General features: G+C 50.7%; 1 protein-coding gene across 2 annotated transcripts in view; it reads right to left on the bottom strand.

Moving 5' to 3' along the window:
- Window positions 1-24,331, bottom strand: part of KCNN3 (potassium calcium-activated channel subfamily N member 3) — a 147,532-nt gene that overhangs the window by 97,331 nt on the left and 25,870 nt on the right. For both annotated transcript variants that reach the window (XM_014791920.2, XM_004436116.3), the window contains exon 2: window positions 5,430-5,525. In XM_014791920.2, the coding sequence (XP_014647406.1) occupies window positions 5,430-5,525 (96 nt within the window). The remainder of the gene's footprint in view (window positions 1-5,429; window positions 5,526-24,331) is intronic.

The raw sequence follows: 24,331 nt of genomic DNA, 5'->3' as shown, positions 1-24,331 counted from the left end.
TCCCCCTTCCCCTACCACTGCCCTGTGAGTGCCACTTCCAGTGACTGCACTGAGGAAGGGCTCAATGACCTCCCTAGGGCTTAATGCAAAGGACGATTGTGGTCCCCAACTCCTTCACCTTCCTGTACCATAACCAACACTCCCTCCTCTACCCCTGGCTTTGTGACTCCCTACCTCCTGTGTCTCCTCTAACCTCCTTGACTGTTCCTTCTCCTGTGTGGGCTCCTCTTCCTCCTTCCACTTCTCACTTGATGACATCCCTCCAGAGATCTGTCCTGTGCCCTCCTCTCATCTCACTGCCCCCTGCTCATCCAGCCCTGCCCTCTGTATCACTCTCCTGGAGGCAGCTGGATCCCCACTCGCCAAACCTCAAACTCAACATGTCCAGAACTGACCTGGTTATCATTCCCCACCTCGACCTCCTTCTATGGTTCAATCTTAATGAGTGCCTGCCCAGTCACTGAGTTACCCAAGCAACTGGTAGACTCCTCTTCACCCTGCAGACAGTACCTCCATCCTAATTGGTGACCAAGTCTGGTCAATTCCACTTGCTCAACATCTCTCACACACAGCCCTTCCTCCTGTCCTGGCTCTTGTCTTGCCCTGATTCAGGGCATGGCCATCCCTCACCTGGACCATGGAAACATGCTTCTAACTCATTTTCCTGCCTCCAAAATTGGCCCTTTCAACACTTGCCATGCTGCAGCAAAAATGCAGATCTGATCATCTCTCTCCCCACCTTGAATCTCTTCCATGGTTCCCACTGCTGCCTACAGGACAGTTCCAAAATCCTTCAGCAAGGCAGACAAGTTCCTGCTGGTCCTGCCCATGCTCCATGGTGGATCCGCCCCACTGCCCAGGCCCTTGTCCTGGAGGCATCCCAATGCACTCTGCAGTTGCCCATCTCAGGGCCTGTGTTTATTTTGAGAACTCTCCCTGGGATATCCTTTCCACTCTGTCTGCCAGGCAGACACATCCTCTTTTAAGTTAAGGTGTTTTGCATATATTATCTAATTTGATCTGTACAACAACCCTTTGTGGTGGGTACTATTATTAGTCCCATTTTACAGAAAGAAAATAGACTAAGAAGGATTAAGTAACTTGCTAAAGGCCACCGTACACAGTACAATGAGACAAAGAGTATGACTTGAACCCAAGGTGGGCTACTCTAAAGTCCGTGTTCTCAGCCACCTGCTATCCTGCCTTCCAGGGTGGCACCAGAGGCATTAATCAGAGCCATAGACTCACTCAAGGTTGGCAACTCCCCAGAGAAGCAAAGGTGATTTCAGGGTTTCTAACACAGAGAACTGGGCTCCTGTCCCAGGCTCTGCACAGAGTAGACCCTCAGTAAGTATATGTTGAATGAATGAATGAGCTAGATGGGTCATCAAGAGTAGGGGAGGGAGGATATCGGGGGGAACAATAAAGAGCTCAGTGCTTTACATGTTGAGCCAGGGACGTGCCGATGGCATCTAAAACGTGAGTCTGCAGCCTGGGGAGAGGAGGCTGGCGCTGCCCATCTGGGAGTTGTTGATGATCGTCAAACCGAAAGAACAAGTGGACTCTCTAAGGGACAGTATGGTTTTCAAAGTTTTGGTAAATAAACAAAATGCATTGTTTTTTGTGTTTTCGTTTCTTTCCAGGACACACTGGCCTGAGGAGGACAGATGCCTGAGCCTTTGAAAGCTCCATGCTCCAAACCGCTGAGAGAAGGGGAGACGGAGGAGAGACAGGGCGGCCATCTTCAAATGACAAGGGCTGCCTCATGGGAAACATGGCGCCTGCTTTTCCCTGCTCCAGAAGCAGAGCCGGGGCTAAGTGGAGTTCCAGGGAGGCCCGTTTCCTCTCATGGAAGGGCAGACTTTCTAAAAACTCACACTGCCCATCAAGGGAGGGTCTCCCTCAAGAGGCAGTGATGCCCTGTCGTGGCAGTGCCCGCAGAGGTAGAGGGGGTTCCTGCCCTGGTGGGTGCACCCTGTCACCTCTGAGAACCTTCCGAGCCTGAGGCTCTATGACCTGAAGCTAGAGTTTGGTTGAGAGTTACCCAATAATGTTTCAGAATTCTTCTTCCTCAAAAACACAAGCCATCCAAACTAACAACTAAGAATACTATTCTAGAAGGTACCCCCAGCGTCATGTGTGTGCTGGGTCAGGGCCCAGGGCCTGGATGTGAGTGTCTGGGGCAGGATTGGTGAGAGGGGGAGACACGATCATCTGGTCCCTGCTAAAATGTAGCCAAGTGACCAGCAACTGGTATGGATGAGGGAAGCTGCAAGCATATCAACATAAGCCCCTGATGTCACCTCCCAGAGGAGATGAGCCACGCCAGACGCCACCCCGCTTCACCACAGATGAGCAGCAGCCGGCCACTTCCCACGGAAGGTGTTTTCCAAGTGCTCCCCTCTGGATAAGCGCAGCAGTCATGCTTGGGAAAGCTCCTCTTCTGCTCTCAGGGAGCAGGTCCCTCGCCAGCCCTGCACCAGACCTAAATCAGAGGATTACTGAATTGGGGGGCTTAGGATCCTCAATTAACAGATGAGGAAACTGAAGCCCAAGACCATAGAGCTAAATAATGGTCTAAATCGCTTTGGAAACCAGATATCTTGAATCCAGCACCCTTTCATTCAAAACATGCCCTGCAAACACCTGCTCTTCATCAGACACTGTGGGTCCTTGGAAATGCAGAGATTAATGACATCATTGTCCCTGAGGAGGGGGAGAAAGACACAGAATCGAAAGCTACAATATTGGTCAGGTGGGGCGCATTCAAGGGGCCCTGCAGGAGCAAGCTATCCCTCCCACCCCACTCCCACTGACTATCTGGGCCCAAACCCTTCCATCTCCCTCTGGCAGGAGAAGGTCCAGCTATGTGCAGAAGGAACTTTACTGGAAAGGTAAGAGGCACAGAGGGAGCCAGGTACCGGTGACTCCTCACGTGAAGGTGGGCCAGGTAGGATAAGGCGCTAGGCAATGGGAGCTGAGAGTGCAGGCAGGGCCAGGCCAGGGCGAGAAGGAAGTCCAGCCACCTGCCAGTATGGGCAGTCATGACAGTGAGCATGTGGTGGACCCAGCTTGTGCATGGACGAGGCCCAGCTGGAAGCAGTAGAGCAGAGGTCACAGGAAAAGGACCAGTTTCCATCTCATGAAAGCCCACTCTGTACTGTCCACTGTTATCAACCCTCTTAAGAGTTCAGCAAAGTGCGTGATATGACTCCCATACTTCAGATGGGGAAAGTGAGGCCCAGAGAATTTGTTACCAACCCAAAGTCATTCAGGCTGAAGTGTGAGCCGGGATTCAGTGCCACTGATTTCCCTTTATTTCTCCAAACTGTGAGTGCCAGGCCAAGATAAGTGACTGACATAGCATCCTCTACTGCCCATCATTAGGACGAAGCAGAGATTGGCTGGGAGCTGAGCATGGGACAAAGGGTACCTGGCTAGATGCTGGGCTGTCAGCAACATGGCCCTGCCACCAAGTCAGAACTGAGGTCACAACTGCAGCCGGGCCAGATCAGATCTGAGGGCTAAGGCTGCAGGCCCTGGGCTGGGAACAACGACCCCAAGAGAATCAGAAGGAGGGACGCCTGGCTCTTGCAGCCCCAGTGCCTGGAGCAGAGAGAAGCAGCAATCAGGCCTAGCAGAACCATAGTGTGGGGCTGAGGCTGGGAACTGCTCCTCTTCTTCCCCTACCCTCAAGCCCGCATCACAGCGGAGCTTTGTGATTCTGCCTTTTGTCTTTGGCCTGTGTGACACCTTCCACACAGGTCCAGGTGATACATAGTAATAGAGACTCCCCCAACTAAGGACATGGGGTCTCAGAGGGGTTGAGGGACTACCTGAGTCCCCTAGCTGGTTTGGGGTGGGGTGAAACCTTGCCTGGAGCCCAGACTGTGACTCCTGGTCCTATCTTGGTTCCTTGCCCCCGTTCCTCCTGCCTGGATTCCTGGCTCCTTTCTGGGGTTGACTGGACAATGGTCTGGGTTCAAGCCCACTCGCTCTGTCCAGTTCAGACTCCACGATGGAAGTTGCTTGGTGGCGTCTGGGACTCAGCCCTCAGAGCACAACCTCTCTCTAAGCACCTGTGACCCTTCAAGACTAAAGAGTCCTAGCCTTCTAGATTAGTGTCCTGGTCATCGACAGACTGGACCCCTGCCAAGGTGGCCTGGAGCCAAGGCTTCTGCACCCAGGCCAGCCACAGCAGCCCCTGGACACTCAGCAGGAAAGCAGACATACTCTCTAGGAGGAAGAGGTGCTCACATCCGCATCTGTCTGTGTAGCCACCAGCCCCGAAAATGCTGAGTAACAAAAGGGGCGAGATTTGAAAGTGTTTTACAGTTTACAGAGCACTTTCTCGTACACTCCTAATTCCATCCTCACAAAAACCCATAAAAGGTGGAATAAAACCCCCCAGGTTCCAGACGAAGAAAGGTTCATATGTTCCAGCCCAGAAAGATCACAGGGCTGGCCAAACACACACCGTGAGAAGAGGTCATGGCCGAGACGCGACCCCAGTTTTTCTGACTCGGAGTTCTGGTCTTTGTCAATCTCTCGCCTGCTGCCCAGATGTGGATCTATCTGTGCTCCTCCAGCCAAAGCACCGGGATTATTTCCAGATTCTCATGAGAGTGAGAAAAAACATCTGGATATTTTAGAACGACCAAGTCCCCAGTGGAGCACGTCAGCCTGACGGGCTGGGTGATGGGGAGACCCATTGTCAGGAGAAGATGCTGCAGATCTGCTCACTCCTGCCTGCCCTTCCCAGCCCAGGTGGAACCATCCTCCCTATGGTGGCCAAACTGGAAGTGCACCCCGGGGGCCTGGCCAATATTTCTCTGGGTGCCAAGTCACTCCTGGGCAGCAAGAAACAGTGGCCTCCTCAACCACAGAAGACGTCTATTCTATCTAGAAAATGACTCGTCCCAGCCTGGCAGGATCCAGCGAGGATAAAGACTACACCACTCAGAAATACAGATATCTGGTGGTATTTGGTGCTGTGTGCGCGTGTGTGTGTCTGTGTATGTCTGTGGCGGGGGGGGGGGGGGGTGGGACACAAGGCAGGTCTGCCTCACTGGGAGGGTACAGTGGCTCAAGTTCAGAAAGAATCCAGCAAGAGATAGAAAACTCACAGTACAGTGGGGCTAAACGAGGATCCTGTGCAGGACTGCCCCCAAATCATGAAGCCACGTTTACCTCTGGGATCCCCAAATGAAGATAATGTCACAGTTGTTCTAAAGCCACAGGGCAGCCTCACAATTCCCTCTCCCATGAGGGTCCAAACCAAAAGAGAAGAGCCACCATCTTGGACACCATCTTATAAAATCACCCGAGTAGCTGCTTACAGGATGGGCTTTGGGGTGGGGATGGGCTCAGCCCAGAGCAAGGTGAAAGGAACGACCAGTGCATGAAGCGGTGAGGGTCAGGGCACCTACCTGGACTTCACGTGTGTGATAGGCGATGATCAAACCCAAAAGGATGATGGTGGACAGACTGATAAGGCATTTCAGGGCCAACGAAAACATGGAATCCTGCAGGAGAAATGGAAAGACAGAATTAGGGAGGGCCAGGAGTGGAGCATCTCATTTCACTCTGCGGCTGTGTAAAGGGGGAAGAGGGGCAATGGAGGGACTGTCACCAGCCCCTCCTGGGAGCAGGGTAAGTTACAGAGTTAGCCTGAGACACGAAACCCTTGGGCTGGGCCGGCTAGGGCTCAGCAGCTGCCCCTGAGCTGCTGTTTTCTAGGGTTCCATCATATTTGCATTCCTGGGACACGCTCTGCTTGCGCGTGAGGTATTGTGTTTGTTATACATGGCTAGATTGGGTTTGCTGATGTGTTGTTTAGAATTTTGCCTCCACGCTCATAAGTCATATGAACATAATTCTTTTTCGTGCTGCTATTATATGGTTTGGGCATCAATACTGAGCCAACCCGGGCCTCTCTTTTCTCTTAACAAACCTGGACCAGAGGATTCCCAAAGCCCCTTCCATCTCTGACAATGCAGAGTTCTTTCAGGAATGAATTCAAATGTCCTGGCTGCTGCTCTCATCTCCTGTTTTAGGACAAGGGCAGGGAGGGTGGTAGAGGAGCTCCTGGAGAGAGACAGGGGCTGAGCAGGGAGCAAAGAGGGGTCCTGGGCAGGAGAAGGGCGCTGAGGGTCCCTCCTGATGAGGATGGGGGAGGCGGGGTGAACCACCTGGGCTTCTTTACAGTCTTCCAGCCCCATGGCAGGTTAGAGAACCCACGTGGATAGCAGCCTCCGCTCTGGGCCAGCCCACCTGTCGAAACCCTGACACTGCCACTTACTAAGTGACCTTAGGCTGCTTGCTCCACCTCTCTGCCCTCGGTTGCCTCATGTGTCAGATGGGGACAACATTAGTACCTACCTCGTGGGCCTGCTGAGAAAAATAAAGGAATTCGTATATGTAAAGACTAGTGTGTGGCCATGTAAGGGTCGGCTACTACTACCAGTTCCTCCACATCCTCTACAAATTCAGGGCATCCAGGTCGGGGACGTGGTGCCCTCCTGGGCCTTTGGAAGCCAGGAAGTAGAGATGGCTTCCAGTCCCCAAGGAAGACAGGAACACAGCCCTGAGCAAAGCTGCAGATGAGAGCTGGGCAGCACTTCTGAGCACTCACCTGTGGTGGCCCTGCGTGTCCTGAGAGTTGCATGCCACAAAAGAATCAGTCCCTGTGCTCCCGGAGCTGATAATCATAGCAATGCCTGACTTCTGTAAAGCACCTGACAGTTTATAAGATGGTTTCACATATTTGTCCTCATCCGTCATCACGACAGTCCTTGGCCTCTATCCTAACTTTATAGATATTGCAGGCAGAGGCTCAGAGGGGTGAGTAACTTGTGCCAGAGTTCAAAGCCAAGGCCTCTAACTCCAAGCTCAGAGCACTGCCCACAAGCCCTCAGGCCCACTTTCCAATGGAAAACAGAGTAGAAACGTGAGAAGTGGCCATTTAAACAGACCCAAATTACACAAGACAATAATGGAAGGTATTTCAAAGGGAGGATATGATTAATTGCCAAGTGAAACCTACAATGGAGGTAGTGGGGCTCAAGGTTGGGAGACATCACTGTCCAAGAAAGTTTTCAGAGACAGAGTGAGAGGTAGCTGAGATCTGCAGGGTTAGGCAGTGGTGTCCAATATGGCAACCACTAGAATGAGTAGAGGGCTTGAACTTGAACCTACGACTTCCAGATGCCCAAGTCCATGCTCTCAACCACCCTCTGCAGGCTGAGATGGAAAGACAGCAGCTCTCCCTGGTGTCTGTCAATCTACCATTCATTTATTTGATACAGTTTCGGGCCCACTCTGTCCCAGCCACAAGCTAGCACTGGGGATCCAAGGGAGAACTAATGAAGTAGCTCATTAATTCATTCTTTCTTTCTTTCATGACAATTTCAACCACTTCTCATTTCTTGAGCACCTACTAGATGTCCAACAGATGCTATAGGATATTTATAGAGGGCCCCTGCCCACCAAAAGATTACAATCTGGCTTATACACAAACTCCAACATTCTACACTGTGCAGGGTCATCCAGCTGTGGGGAAAGGTCTCCATCCTGTGCTGCCCTGACAATGGTCTAAACATAATCCACTTTTCATTTAGCCTCTTCCACGTTCTACGGTTTAATGAAGAGCAGCCTGCAATCATTTACTCAGCACACACAGAAGGAGATGACTAAGGGGGGGACTGTGCTGTGCTCCTCCAATTGTGGGTACAAAGAAAGACAGCACACAATTCTAGCCCTCAAGAAGGTTCCAGTCTTTGACAGCACTACTTGAAGCCTGAAATACTACCCAAACCACAGACCTAGATGGTGCTTAAGACAGCTAGCGGTGAATTCAGGGATGCTCACACTGTTTCAGGAAAAGACAAACCTCCCCACAGGAATCAAGTGGGGACAGTTCACACTGTTTCTGAGCCAGAAATGACCATAACTTTCTTCTCAAAGGGGCCTGAAGGCATCTGGGGAGCATCACATCTCCCCAGGGAAGGGTTTGGGATCAGCTGCACATTTCAACCTCTAATGTATTTCTTTTGGCACAAATTAACTGAAATTGGAATCCAAGTCTATTCCCATCATTTTTAGAGGAAGAGGTAAAGAAAGGAGGCCAGATGCTGTCTTGCCTCCTTTGAGTCTCCTCCTTTTGTTCTAAAACTCAAAGCCTTTACATAAGAGGAAACTCCCACCTGCTTCGTGGTTTTGGCCTGTGCGACCTCCTTGGCCAGCTCCAGCCCCACGGGGAGACAAGCTGTGCACTGGGTCAGTGGGGATGCTTGATACTTTACAGATTTCCTTGCCTTCTCTATCACATATCAATAAACAATAAACCATTAACCACTCTTAATAGCTGGAAAACATGTCAAAGAAGTCAAGCTGGACTAGAAATGTTTTCTGTTTGTTAAAATGTTGAATTATCTTTTCTTTGCTGCCTGAACTCCAATGAAGCTTGAAATTGATATGGTTCTTTGGGTGATGGCAGCAACTCAAAGCTGGCTAATGAGCTGCCATGCCCCACGTGGTGGGGGCACCAGCCACACCTGCTCTCCTCCTACTCACTCGCATCCAAGGGCCAAAAGGGACTCAGAGGGCTGGGAGGGAGTCAGCTGGTCAACCCTGTTCCCCTGCAACTCAGAGTCATTCAATAACAGAGTAATAATCCTTAATACACAGGAATGCTTAGGAAGTATATCCCAACAGATGGGAGTCATTTTTTAAAGCCATTTATTCCTAAATATCCAAAAATATTAGAGTGGTTAAGTAAATTAGAGTACAGCCAGTGATGGAACACTATGTAGCCACTTAAAACCATGTAGAAAATATTTGAAGACATGAGGAAAGGTTCGTGATATGATATCAAATGAAAACACCAGACCCCAAAACTGTATAGATGATAATATTTCTAATTAGTTTTAAATTTTTTACTTTTTTAATGTAAAAAACGACTGTGAGGGGGCTGGCCCAGCGGCGTAGTGGTTAAGTTCGCGTGCTCTACTTCGGTGGCCCAGGGTTCACAGGTTCGGATCCCAGGCGTGGACCCATGCACCGCTTGTCAAGCCATGCTGTGGTGGCGTCCCATATAAAGTAGAGGAAGATGGGCACAGATGTTAGCCCAGGGCCAATCTTCCTCAGCAAAAAAGAGGAGGATTGGCAACAGATGTTAGCTCAGGGCTAATCTTCCTCACCAAAAAAAAAAAAAAAGAGAGACTGTAAAAATATATCAAATAACCCAAGGTAGGGGAATGTTTTTCTTATTGTTCTTTTTTCCCTAAAATTTCTACAATGAGAATACACTATTTTTATAATCAGAAAAGTTTGTGTGTGTGTTTTTTAAATCTGAGCCCTGGACTGCTAGAAAGAGACATTCACATAGATGGAACAGTTCATCTTGATGACGTGGCAAGTGCCTTGCCTTGGATGGCTGTGCGAAATCATAGGAGCCGCCAGCCCATCCCTTCCACAGGGACAACGAACATGAGGCTCCTGTCTTCTAAATACCACTTCATTTACTTGATGCCCATTTCCTAATATCATACTATAAAATGTCAGGGTACTCAACTCACAGCACGAGATTATACACTCCTGCCAGGTAGGGACTGGGGCCATTTCTGACCCTGGGGCTTGGGAGAGAGATTCAAACACCTCAGATGACTTTATTCCTCTTCATTTGACTCTGGTGGACTTCATTAGTCCACCAGAATCCAGGCAATACTACATTTATATTGTATTACCTCTGCTGCTCTGAGTGCAATTGGGGTTTAATAAGTGCTTCTTGAAACTACTTAAGAATGGTACTTTTATTTTTACCTAACATTTATTGAGTACCAACTGTGTACCAGGTCCCAGAGTAGGCCTTCTACACATTTTATCTCAACTCCTCACCCTACAGTCAAGGTTATAACGTCTCCATTTTACTGATAAAGAAACTGAGGATCAGAAAGACAAAGTGCTTTTTCCAAGGTCACACAACTAGCCCAGATTTTAGCTATATATCAGATTTTTCTATATACCATGCTTCCCCTTCACCCCTGCCTTCAAAATGAACTAGCCTCCCATCACGAGACAGTGAGTTCCTGTCATCCTAGTACAGGCTGGCTACAGCCATCAGGGGTGCTGCGGAGGAGATTCCTAGCAGGGTAGGAGGGTGGACCACATTCCTGCAAGATGCCCCCATCCATGTGGTCCCTGTTCCGTCCAGCCCTTCACAGGAGGAAACTGAGGCTCCAAGAAGTTACCTAACTTGTCCAAGACATGGCCAACCAATGGCAAAGTCAGTATTGAAGAAGCCAAGATTTACTCCAGATCCGTCTGCCTCCAGGTTCCGCACCCCGCCCGTGCACCAGCATCCCCCTCCTGCCCTGCCGGTCATGCCTTGCTGGCCTCGTGTGTCTGCAGTGAGGCTTCTCAGAACTGCTCCAGCCCCTCCTCCCCCGAGGCTGCGCGGAGCGTGTTCCCTGGCTTCTGAGCCAGCTGTGTAAATTGCTCTCCTGGCCTGCCTTGCAGCTTCCAAAGACAGGCCAGAATGGTAATGATTACGGTAGATCTTCCCAGAGACTCTGAAGTTCTAAATGTGTTTTATTGTTTGGAACATTTGGAAATAACAGAAAACTATGCTTGCAGGCAGAGTCCTGGAGGGCCGCTGAACAGGAGTAAAATATCAGCTTCACGAGGTAAGGAAGTGCAGGTGCCTTCCCCACCCAGGCTGATACCCCCACAGTGTGTGTGTGTACACACACATCATCCATTCGTGATTTTTGTCATTGGCTGGAAACCCCAAAGGGTAAGAGGTGATTCCATCTACAGTCTGTATTCACTGAATTAAGATCTACATTTTGTGCATTCAATTTGGGAAATAATTGAGTTAGAAATCTTTTCTGTTTAATAAGGTCAACTTTCCCTTCAATTTCATGGAAAAGCTCCAAAATTGATTGATATTCAGCATCAGCTTGATACTGTGGCTCTGTAATGGTTGTCCTAATTAGACACTCTTGCTAATTAATGCTATGCAAATTAAAGCCAGACCTTCATCCCCTGGCAGGGAAGACCGCATTCCTGGTTACTGTTCTCCACGGAGACGCGGCTCCTTTCTTCACCCTGGTGCTTTCACGTCGATGCCAAGCCCCCTTCTCCATTCCGCCACTCCTCTCCTGCCCCTTTCTCACGACCTCTCCTTCTCATCCACGCTCCACATCTTTGTCCTCATGCTCACCTCTTAGCTCAGGCTCTTCCTCTCAGGTTGAGTGCCTGATTTAAGTACAGTCACGGCTCCTCCTGGCATCCTCAGAGCAACTGCCCAGCCTGGCTCCACCAGTAGGCAGCCACCGGAATCCTGTTTTGGTCATTCACGGTCCAGAGTGGAATCACGCAGACCCTCTGCATCCTTGGACTGTCCAGCTTGAGAGCAGGGGAAACAGGTGAAGCTGTCACAGTGGGATGGGAGGGGGGACCCTGGAGGCCTCAGAGGTCCCCTAGATCTCCAACAGGCCTGGGAAGAGAGAAGTTCCAGGAAGCCAGGATGCTTCAAAACCAAGAGGGCTCTGGAGCTGGGCCCCAGGCTTGGCATCGAGGGCCCAGGGGGTCGCGGCCTCCTCGGTGGTAAATGCCTGACTTTGGACAAGTCACGTCATTCTTCCAGGCCTCAGTCACCCCAGTAAAATGAGACTCTTGAACCAAATAGTCCCTCAAGTTCAGCTAAGCCTAATGGCCAATGGCACCGGGCATACACTGGCCATGACATACACACAGGTCGCAGGGACACTCCAAATATTTCTCTTTTTTTTCCTTTTCCCAAGCATTTCTATACATGATTGTGAGTGGGAAACAGTCAGCAACAAAACTCAGTCATGCCATCTTCTCTTCGAACAGAACAAGGTGGCAGGATTTGAAATCACAAGTCCAGTATTCAAGTCATGGCTTTGCTGCTTACTAGCTGTGTGACACTGGACCTGTCACTCAACCTCTCTGGGCCTCTGTTTCCTTCTGTGCAAGCTTGGTCTAACCGGACCCACTCTCACTACACTCATCGGTGTCAGGGGATGAAGTGAAATAATGCATATGAAAAAACTCACTCTTTTTTCACACAAAGAAAAGCTCACACTATCTTGTAGCCAAACACCTTTTCTCTTCTCACAGATGTCAGTGGAGGTAAACTCAGCTGGTCCTCAGTTGGGCGCTGCTGAGTGCACCTCCAATACCAACATTGTAGGGTTGCAACAATTTACCAGGATGCTCCCAGGCATTTCAGAAAGACACCTCTGGCAGTCTACTGTGGGCCCAACATTCATTCACTCATCCAGTCACACTATAAATATTTACTGAGCACTTAACCATGCCCAGGCTCTGTGCTGGCTACTTGCAAAATGCCGGGGACTCCCCCACCCCTTCCACCCCCGGCCCAGGCAGATGAAGGAGCAGGTGAGCAGGGCCTGGAGGAGGAGTGGGCTGGGACAGTCAGAAATGGGCAGGAAGCCCAGGTTGAGAGAGAAGACCTGCAAATGGCTCCTTGAATGACCAGGGCTTGACAAGGACCAGAGGAGGTGACCCTAGAGAGGCAACTGAACCTGAACCTGACCCTACATCCTGACTGTGCAGTGAGGAGTGCAGACTAACCCGACGGCCAAGAGAGCACCGTCTCACCAAAGATGCTATTTGCAGGCTCTCCACACAGGCTGTGCAGAGAGCAGTGCACGAGACCTTCTCCTGCAACACCCGCCAAAGCTGAGCATCAAGCCTGGATACCAGAGACCAAGCTTCAGGCACCTTCCTACCTTCCCGAGCGCACTGTGTGGGTGAGGGCACGTCTTTATCAGGTCCCAGGGGCTGGAGATGGGGCTGAACATCCTGCTGCCTTTTCTGCACCCAAGTCACCTTCTCACATGGAGCTTCTGCCCTGGCTCCCCTGCTCCACGGCTGGGGATGCATGAGGCATATTCCCAGTGGGCAGGGAGCTGAGGCTAAATCATCCACACTCTCTTCCCTGTCCCAGTGCTGGCAGGGACATTGTGAGCCAGCTGAGCAGGGCCAGGAGCGAGGTGTGACCTATGCCCACGGGAAGATGGCTTCTCAGAGCCCCATCCTCAGTCCTGGGATCCTCATACCCACCATAGAAGCTGGGAGCTCTATTTCCTGCCTAGATGCTATGCAGTGCAACCTCAGCACCAAGAACCCCATTAGCCTGCCCTGGCTCTACACCCTTCCTGACAGACCCTGCCTGGTGTCACCCTGTGAGCCACTGACCCCGCTGGGGTAACCCGAGCACTTATCACCTTCCAAGCCCCGTTTACTCACTGATGTTGTTGGCCGTCTCTCACCCGCCGGGATGGAAGCCCCAGAAGGGCAGGATTTGTCATTTTCGTTTGTCCACCTCTACCCCCTGTGCCTAGGATGTTGTCGGGCACATAGTAGGTCAATAAATATTAGCTGAATGTTGACTATCTGAACGAAGGGAGCAAAATTTTGAGATGTGTCTAGCAGGTAGACATTTTCATCCTGAATCTCCAAATACATGAAAACTAAAGGGACATGATAAAAATAACAGCTAACATTTATCGTGCGCTCACCATGGGCTGGGCACTGTTATAATTGCTTTAGATCCTCAGAACGACCTCATTGGAGGCCCAGGGAGGTTCAGCCACTCGCCCACTGTCCCCGAGCGAGGAAGAGGAGGAGGCCAGATTCAAACCCGGGCAAGTCAGACCCAAAGGCCTGTGCTGGCCCCACCTAGTGAGTCTCCTGACACACAGGACGTCAGTCATCTGAACATCACCCTTCCAGGGCCAGCCTGCCACGTGGGACTCATCCCCCATCTTGCCTGCTCCCTGATGAGGCCCCAATCATGTCACCGTTAAACTTCGGTCACTTACTAGCATGACACACTGTGAGCAGCCTGAGGTCAGGGCCAGGGGGCTGCATCATCGCTGCAAGCAGCCGAGCCCAGGCATGGTGTAGGCGGGCAGGCCGGAAATGCCTGTGGAGTGAAGGAAGCCAATGGTCTCAAAAGAAAACTTATCAAGTCAAGTTGGCCTGGGGCATTTCTCTGTGGCCCTCCACTCTGTCACTCCCAGAAGGAGATGGAACCTGATGTCTGAGGGACATCATGCAGTTAATAACAAGGGCATTCGGGTCTGAGCAGAGGGTGGTCTGCTAATGTTTAGTGAAGCTAGCATGCTGACCAGGACACCAATTAAGAGGAAATGACCCTCCCCAGGCCCTGGCTCTCCCGCTGTGCAATGCCCTAAGGAAGGAAAGGAAAGGTTATTTGGGAGACCAAATATCAAGTCAGATGGGTCACCCCTAAGGACACAAACATAATTCCAATTAAGAAGCTGGTTTCCTTTACAAGATCTGAGCAGAGAGGAACTGGCATATCATGAATTCTCTACTATATGCTTGCTTGTGATTTATTTTCCGGCCCCACTTACAACATTGGCAAAGATCCCACGCAATTCAATCAAATTTTTTATTACGTGCTTGTCACGTGCCAGGCACTGTGCTGAGTGTGGGGGGTAGAAATACACATGATGAGCTCTTTCTAAGGCAGTTTCATACTTGCTCTTCCTAATGTAGCCAAAAGTTGGCCCACCTAGAACTCTTCCAGACACAGAGTAAGCACTTAACAAATGTTTGTTGGGTGAATGAATGGGGATGGGCAAATATAGCCTCAAACTTGTGAGCTCTATACCAAGGCAGAAGGAAACCAGAGGGGGGCTGTATCTTCCCACCCCATCAGGCAGTATGAGGGTGGAATGGAAGCCTGCCAGGCACGAACAGCCCAGGCCTTCTAGAACTGAGGGCACCACCCCAGAACAATTACATCAGAATCTCTGCAAGTGAGGCCTGGGCACTGACATTTTAAAAAATATTTCAGTGATTCTAATGTGCAGGCCAGGGATGAGAATTGCTGCCCTAGCGGCACAAGAAAGAAGTTCAGAAGGCTCGGGCCACCATCATAGCCTTGAGAAGACACCGTCAAACAGTCAACACATGAGCAGTGGAGCCCCAGAATCTAGGAGTCAAAAGGAAACTTAAAAGCTGTCTAGTGAAATGGCCCTTGACTCTCCTCTGTAAGATTCCTGGCAGGTGGTCTTTCATATTTTGCTTGGTTACTTCCAGGGACAGGGAACTCACTTCCTCTCAAGACAGCCCATCTCTACTTTGGAAGGCTCTGACTTTTTCAAAGATCTGGCTTCAGCTTTCTCAGGTGCTTAACCCCCAAAGAGGCTAAACAAACAAATGCCTCTGTGAAGCCTCACTGTGACCGTCGCATCATAGGTGCCTACGCCAAAGTCCTCGATAAGGGAGCTTCTCCTCGAGACAAACACCCATAAAAGGGCCGGCCCCATGGCTTAGTGGGACCTACGCACCACTTCTCCAGCCATGCTGAGACCGCGTCCCACATACAGCAACTAGAAGGATGTGCAGCTATGACGTACAACTATCTAGTGAGGCTTTGGGGGGAAAAAAAGGAGGAGGATTGGCAATAGATGTTAGCTCAGAGCCGGTCTTCCTCAGAAAAAAGAGGAGGATTAGCATGGATGTTAGCTCAGGGCTGATCTTCCTCACACAAAAAACAAACAAACACCCATAAAAATACAGAATGCCAGGCCTGGAGGCGCCCTTGGAGATCAGATAGTCCCCCACCCTTCGTTCTGCATAAGGACACTGAGGCCCAGTGAGGCTGGCTCAGCCCCTATCAAACACTAGCCTATGTTGAAGCAAAGCTTAGAACCTGGGTACTGGGGGCCCCCAGGCCTGTGGTCACAGGGTAGATATTCCTGCCCACCCTGTCTTCCCTATTAATGAAAATAGAACAACCCCGAATTTATGTGTTCTCCAAAAGCCTAGATCCCTGTCTTGGAAGTCACCTCCAAAGCTCTCATAGCCACTCTATTTCCTGCTCCGATAAACAGTCTGCTCCTGATTACCTTGCATCCTCTCTGCTTGTGGAATGCGAGTGCTTTTGGCCAGTCAGCAATTACATTCCTCTTGTGGTGTCAAAAAGCCCCTTCAGCCTTCTCCTGCCTTGATGAATGCACACCTGTCACTATGCAGCTCATTCTGAAGGTCCCGACCACGCCTTCATCTCGGGAAGGGCACATCCTGAAGGTCTCCTGTCCCAGCGCCAGCATCCACCCTGGAAGCCTGGGGGCCTGAGTGATGGAGAACCACTGACCTTTGTTTACCCCCCAGGTGTGACAGAGCCCTGCTGGAGGCTGCTCAGGTTGCCGTCACCGTGAGGGGGTTCTCCTTGCAAATATCCACTGCTCCCCGCACCAAGACCATGGTCCCCAGATTCCCTTCAGCTTCTTTCTCCAGAAGCCCCCATTTTCTTAAATGTTCTAGAACGTTTGAAACAAATAACTGCTTTCTGGATGGCTTGCTTTGAAGGAGTTTTATTTTCTCTTATTAAAACCTATCTGGCCCCTAAACCAATAAAACAGCAGGAAATCACTTTGCTGTGCAGAACACTGTGGGTGCACACTGTGTTTCTGCCTAGAACCGAACCAGCCCAGTCCCGGTCTTCTCTCTCCCCATCTTGCCCCATTGCACACACCAGACTCCCATATTCTCTGGAGGAGCTGTGGTCAACCAATTGCAATGAACTGGGTAAATTCATCTTCAGATGAATATAACTTGCAATAAGAATGTTGATTCACATCAGCTGATAGCCAGAGAGAAGCATGTGTTGGTTTTAAAGACACAAAGCGAGGCCTACAGAGTACCCTCCTTTCATCTCTCAGCCTCATCACCCCCTCCAATTCCTCTTCCCTCTTCTCTTCCACCAGCTCTTGCCTCTGTCTGCACCAGAGGCTGCCACGGTGGCAGGGCAACACCATCGCCCCACCTGTCCCTTCTGACCTCATCAGAGAATTCCAGAGTGGACTTCTCTGCCCAGTCCCAGCCTGGGCCCAGAGGCAAACCCATCTCCATCCCTACAAGGAGCAAAATCATCCCCTGAGCCTGGCAATGTTTGAGATGAAAATTTTAAGATGCCCAGAAATCACATATGGTGAGAAAAACACCCAGCTGGCAGGCTCCACAGACACCTCTGAAGGCTGTTCTGGAGCTTCCCAGATAATGAACAGCCCTGTCCGTGTTTCCCCTGCCACGTTTCCAGGCTTCCTGGAGCAGCATCCTGAGGACAGCATCACCTTCCTTACACTTCTACACCCACACTCTTGCCAATAAACGTGAGACAGCAAGTCCTCCACCAAACGCAGAGACTTAGCTGGAAGCCGCCTTCTAAGCCGGCTAGTCCAACTCTCCCATTTTACAGGAAAGGAAACTGATGCCCAGAGAGGGCCTCTGTCCTACCCAAGGCCACACACCAGTAACAGAAAGGGCTAATATTGCCCTAAGTCTTCCAAGGGCTGGGCCGGTATTTTTCCCACGTCCCTCTTCTGCCTGTGCATCAGCCTGAACACTCCTGAAAGGGGCAGGACCCCTGTCTGATTCCTCGCCCATCCCTCTGCAAGTACTAAATTCAGGTTTGGGGAATGATCATTTCTTCTATGGCTCACTCAAGGGCAAATCAGGAGAAATAATAATTACCTACTCCAGGTTCTCCATCTTCTTTTCGCTTAAAAATATCAAAGCTGAAACATAAATAAAGGGAAATGGTCTGGAAAAATAACCAGTTGGCATGGAACAACTGGCATTTCAGTGCTGCATAAGAAATGGAAATACTGTTTTTCAGAAACTCAGCACAGCCGTGCGTTGTTAACTCCTAGCCATTTGGCATGGGCTTTTCAATTGTTTGGATGTGATGGACGATGTTGATAGAAGTGGCGGAGACCAAACATGGGCTATTAATAGGCCGAACATGGCATTTTTATAACTCTCTCACTCACTAGCTCTCTGGCACCACACTGTTGCCAACCTGCCTACCTTTTGCTCTGAGGTGCCATCAGTTCCAGTGATGGGGCACCCCACTAGCCATGTCTCCTGCCCATGTCCAAGCTCCGCCGTGGACGTAGAGGAAGGCCAGAGCTGCAGCATGACATGGGCTGCCTGTCTGTCCAGAGCCTCAAAGGAATCACGAGGCCTAAAGTGAGTGTCCTTGGGTGCGGCCCCCATCTCACACAGTGCATTCAGTAGATTATCCACGGCCTAGGGGAGTCGGGAATCTCTGAATTCCTCCAAGTATTTATTTTCTCCTCTTCCTTCCCGCAAGAACTTGAGGCAGTCCTGATCTCAAGGCAGGAGCTCACCCACCCTAATTGGTTCAAGTTAAAGCTCTTTCAAGGTAGAAGGATCCCCACGCTTCCCTAAAGGATACTGCTCCTGGAAACTCGCTCCAGATTCAAACTCTACAAGGATTTACTGAGTATCTGTGATACATCAGACCCTGAGTCTACCCACTTCCATATAAGATCTCACTTAATCCTCACAACAAGGAATTATTGTCCCCACTTGACAAAAGAGGAACTGAGGCACAGAGTGATTACACAGTTGGCTGAGATCACTGAGTAAGTGGAGGAGTCTTCTGAGGCCAAACTCAGGAGTGGAGAAGCCCCGGGCAAAGCCCCCACTGAGACTGTGCCCTGTGCTCTCTGAGGACGTGGTCACTCTCTGCTGCTCTTCTGAAACCGGAGCTGCGGGCTCTCCCCCTCCAAGCTCCATTTGCTTGCCAGCCGTAGGGGCTCCCCGCTTCTGACCAGCTGTCCTCCACCTGCACGTGGCCAGCCACCAGGGAAGCCAGGCCAAAGGCCACGCTGGACTGGTCTGGCTCCATCACCATCTGTAACATTCATTAAATGAGAGTAAAAATCCTTTCTTCCTTCCAGAGTTATTGTGAGGAAGACCAGAGAATGAATGTGGAGATGCTCTACCACCCAAGGGTTCCCAGGAGCTTAAAACAGTCTCTCCATAGGGCGGCCATCTATCCTGGTTTGCCCAGGGGAGTCCAGTTGATGTCTATTGCCTGGTGTAATTATTAATACGAATAGTAATTATTAATGTAATACTCTCAGAAGTGTCCCAGTTTACACAATGCATCAGATGATCACCCTATATATGTAGCATTTGCTGCCATAGGGTCTGAGAGAATTGGGGGCCCCTCCCTGCCCTTCTGCCCCATGTCTGCCAGCTCCCACACCCACCTTGTACAGTGGGAGGGCTGGGGTTCAGTGCCACGGTTAGCAGACCCTCTGCCAGGGTCCCTGCTCCCGGGCTCGTGGACAGGCATCATTTTGCTAGATCAAAGCAATTATTAGTAGACACTATTTTTAGCAGGGCAGTGTCAGAGTGCCTGGATCAACTGCAATTACACTTCACTCCTTTAAGGTTTATTCCGTCAATTATGGACAATCTCAGTCATGTGCCTAGCCTGCCTTAACCCTTTGTGGCTTGAATTTCTCAGCACAGAGGAGGCTGTAACCATGGAGAGGGCTGACTATCAGAATATATTTGCTACTGAATCATTGTGTCCTGGATGTCAGTTTAGTGCTTTCCTGTTTACACAACATTTCTTGCGCAGTCTCCTATTTGATCTCTGGGAGATACGGAGAGCCACTCCCATCTCACAGACGGGAAAACTGAGGCTCAGAGTATTTAAGCAATTACCCAAGGTCGCACAGCTAGGAACCCCGATTCTTCTAACATTGTCTTCTTTATAGATCGATGAGTGTGAGCTGCAGAGGAGCCCTTTGGAAACGACCCTGTGGCTTCAGTGGTCTGACATGGCCCCGTGGCCAGGCGTGCGGGACAGTATCTGAGGGCGTCTGGAGGCAGGCTGGCCAATGCAGTCCAGTGTATCAGATGAGGTGTGTCTGCCATGAAGAGCAGTCCTGAGCCTTGAGCATTTCAAGTGGCCTTACTGACAGAAAGAAAAAGAAAAGAAACTCCAAGAAGAGTATGTCCACATTAGAAAAATATACAAACATGAACCTTCCCTCTAGTATTCAGCTGAGAGAGCAGCCAGAAGGCACCTCTTGCTGGCAAGGAGATGGCAGGACTTCCACAGGCCCCATCTGGGTGTCTCTCAGGGTTGAGATGGGAGAAGCCAGAGGAACACCATGTCTTCTACTCGAAGGGCCTTTATTTGAGTTCTTGCCCCATGGCTACCATGCCCTGTCCTGGTCACAGAATGTTAGTTCAAAATAGATCTCCGAGATCCTCTAGTCCAAAGCCTCATTTTACAGATGGGGAAACTGAGGCACAAGTAAGGAGTGACCAGTCTACGACCCAGCTTGCCAGGGCAGAGCTGAGAGAGAACACAGGCTTTTCCCTCCACTGGGTTCTTCCTGACTGTGGCTGTGAGCTGTGACCGTCTGCAGCATCCCTCTCAGGGGAAAGTCTGCTCCTTCCTTTCTTCCATCTCTCTCTCGTCTCTCTCTCCTCACCCACATTTCTTCCCTCTTGCACTATTTCGCTTGCCCTCTTTTCCAGGAACAGAGTTTAGGATCGTCAGCTAAAGGTTCCAGGTCTGAATAAAACTTTCTGCACTGGAGACCCTGAGATCCCACAGCCTCTGGGCTTCGGCTGGGTGGTCACCCCAGACTCCGGGCTGCTTCATGGCAGAGTTCGGGCCCTATTTGTCTCTCTGTCCCGATTACATCCCACAGGGCCTGAGTAGTAGGTACTCAATAAATTCTTGATGAATGAATGAATGAATGAGTGAGTGAAATAGCATGCCAAATTCCCAAGGAGAGGAGAATCATCAAAATTACTCCACTCTAGGTCTGATCTTTCAGATAGTAAACAGTACTTAGAACTGGGGAGGGGAAATCTGAGTCACCTTTAATTTCCTTTCCACTGACTAAACAGATACTTATTTGTTTAGAACCCATTGTTGAAGCCTTTAAATATAACAGCTGAGATCAAAGACCTAGGAAAACAGAAACTCCAGCCACCCCCTCCTCCAGGCCCTTCACCCTAGAGAAGCTCTAGCACTAAAGTGGAAGAGGTAACAGAACAAACAATGCTTGTGGAGGAAAACCTGTCTTTCCAGCCACAGGCGATTTCAGAGCCTCCTGCAGAAGTGGCTCCAGGGGTCCCTGGGCAGGAAGAGTGGATGCTGGGGCTCCCAGGCAACCACTGCAGATGATGACATACGAGGCTTTTAAAACGTGGGTCAGAGTAAAGGAAAAAGATTGCACCGGCCAAAGGCACCGACATCTCCCCACACAGATGGCTTCCGGGCAGCGACTCCACATCAGCTGTCTCTTGTCACTTGGGACCAGGTGGACGTGGGGCTTAGGCCCAGGGGAGTGACCTGTGTCACTGAAGAAACCCAGCTGGGCCCAGGGCTGTAAGCTGTGGGGAACCAGGTGGGCTGGGGCCAGGGAGAAGAGGTGTTCCTGCAGGGCTGGAAAAGACCAGTCTGTTAGCTGCGGTGGTCAGGAGTGCACATTCTTCCTGGAGGACTCGCCCTTCTTCCTCCAGCTGCCACCAGCTGCTGAGCATGCGACAGCCAGGAGACACAGGTCAGACAGTCAGAGGTGGCTGGGCAAAGGGCATGGGGGCCAAAAAGAGAGGTGGTCCTGGGTGTGGAGAATGTCAGAGCTGGGATAGGCCTTCGAGTCTTCTCATTGTACAAGCTAGGACACTGAGGCCTGACTTGGCCAAGGTCACCCAGCTGCTAGGTCCAGATCTAGAATCTAGAGCTAGAATCTAGCACCGTAGACCCCTGCTGCAGTGCTCCTTCTGCGATACCATCTCGATTCCACAGCAGTTAACATAAAACACAAATTGTGCCTCTGCCTGAATCCCTTCTGTGGCTCCCCACAGCCTCTAGGACAAAGGTGGGTCCCCTAAGCAAGGCACCGCATGCCCTCACCCCTGCCCACTTCTCCAGCCCTGCTCGCACCATGGATTCCAGCCATGTTGAGTTTTTATTCACACTTCTCCAAAACGCACAGCACTCTCACTTCTCGGGGCCTTTGCACATGCTACTGGGCCAGGAGTGACCGTCCTCTCTTGGCCTAGCACATTTCTAGTCAACCTTCAAGACCCAGATATGTGCTCACTGCTCCCACTGCCCCGCCCTCCCAAGCTGCCTCTTCCACCACGTACACCAGGCCTCTCTAGGGGAACATCTAAGTGCATTAAGAATCTGTTTACCAGGCGATGAGCTCTTTGAGTGTGGGAACCAGGTCTTTTTCATCTTTAGGTTTCTCCCCCACCCCCAGCACCTAGCTTAGCGCCTAGTTTGTGAGAAAAACTCCATTAATGTGTGTGGAATTAATTATCAAATTAAGGAGTGAGTGAACCCCTGGGCAGCATCGATAGGGCCTCGTTTATTTTCCTCATGGAGCTACTTAACCTACAGAAGGGCCAGCCAGCAGCACGTGACATACTCTCTAACCCCCGACGTTCTTTCTGATCTCCCTCCCTCCCTACGTGGGAGGGCGGTGAGGTCTCTGGCCACAACCAAGAGCCATGTGAGGTGTGATCTGTCGGGAAAACAGCCGCTGAGATCCAGGGGACCTGAGTAACGCCTCCAGTTGACGAGGATGCAGGTCACTGAATGGTGATGGCAAAGCAGCCGGGCTGGTTACTGAGTTCACTAATCCATGAAAGGAACCTGTCAACACGTAGCCACTGCCATCGAGTAAACTGCAATTAGCAGCCCACGGGAAGCAGGGCGAGGCTGTGCCACACACCCCATCACTGCTCCAAGTCTCTGGGGACCCGCGCTGGAAGGGGAGTGGATCCCATAACCCATAGGAGCAGTGAGTCCCCAGAAGACCCTTGGAGGCTCTAAGTGATGTGATTTTATAGACCATTTCCCTTCCAAATTCTGTTTTCCCTACACAAAGGATGAATAGGATATTACACCTGGTTTACATCCCCTGAGCACCACCAACTGGTAAGGAAGGTGCCCAGTGAGGCGAGACGACAGTGGGGACCTGACCTGGGGGTGGAAAGGACCCCACAGGCAATCCACAAAGTGGACGATCCACACACAGGTGACCAAGGGCTGGCCTGGACTCGGAGAATGCTCCCCAGGAGGGTCGCTGGGCTCAGACCCTAGCTCAGCTCTCACTTGGTGAGGCCGAGGACTCCCTCCCATGTGCCTGGGGCAGATCCAGCAGCAGAGCACCTGAGTCTTTCCAGAGTAGTCCCCGGCCACCCCCAGGAGCATTTGCAGGTGCTCTAGCCACCAGTGGAAATGTCTGAACGGTAGAGCACAGAGACAAACACAGACAGGACAAGGTGCCAGGAGCTACACACCAGAGCTGCCTCTTGGAGCTGCAAATGGCTCTCAGAGGGCACCGGGCCACCAGCTCCTGCCAGGGGAGGGTACAGGGTTGGGGAGGGGCGCACAGGGAGTCAGGCATTTCTAAGACTTGGCCTGAGAACCTGGAAGGAAAAGCGCTGGAAATTGCACTTCTCCGTTGGGTTTGTCTATTTGTCTCTTGTAATTTATCTAGTATTTCCTGAAAGGTCATTGGGTGGCGATTTCAATATTGTAAAATTTGTAGAGATGTTCTAAAAGAAATGTACAAATTTCACAGGTTTACTCCGGCTTAAAGGGAATATATTTTATTAAAAGCATCTATTCTGAGTGCACTTTGGATAGGATTTGGTGACCAATTGGTTAGAGATCCAAAAGGCCTGTGCTATTAAAAGATTCACTGTGTTTTTCGGGTGGTAAAAAGAGAAACCAAAGGCATTTGCGAAGGTATGGTTTGTGGATGGAGGGAAAAGTGGCATGTGAGATCACAAAAAGCTTTGTTACTTTTCAGGTCCCCCAAGCAGGGAGCTGGTAACAAAGACACTGATTAAAAGCAGGCTTTCCACCTTCCAAAATGTCACAGGACCCCTTGGTGCTTCCCTCTCAGGGCTCCTCATTAGCTAAATTCAATCTTTGTCATTCAAAGGAAAACAAACAGGGAACGATCGCCTGAGGGAGAAAGAGTCCTTCTATCTGGACAAAACGGCTTCTAGAAGCAAACACCTTCTCCCTCAGCCCCAGTCAGAATTCTCTGTTTCTGTCCAAACAGCAGAGCTGTTTCCTTCCTGTCAACCCAGTGATGCACAACTTCCTGTCAGGACAGCTGAGGAATCAGGGGAAATGTGTCTTCCCTCACAGCCTCCGCCTCAGGTTTGCCGAGCCTCAAACAGGGCCAAGGAACAGAGCTGAGTGTTGCAAAGAGGAAGCCCCTCCCGCCTTCTGTCTCCACGAACACCCTCCCGTGAGCCCCCCAAGATCAGGCCACCAAATGCAGACTAGGTGTAGCACATGCCAGCATCTTGGGCCTCTGTCTCCCAGAGGCCTTTGTGGGGACCAAGGCTTCCATCTCCAAAGCCACCAGGAGACTCACGGGAGGCCTGCTCATGCGCCATCAGCTCCTTCCAGCTCCCCTCTTAG

Source organism: Ceratotherium simum, chromosome 2 (assembly GCF_057802395.1).
Source record: "Ceratotherium simum simum isolate JZ-2026a chromosome 2, ASM5780239v1, whole genome shotgun sequence".
NCBI lineage: Eukaryota > Metazoa > Chordata > Mammalia > Perissodactyla > Rhinocerotidae > Ceratotherium > Ceratotherium simum.
This window is presented reverse-complemented; position numbering and strand designations above follow the sequence as displayed.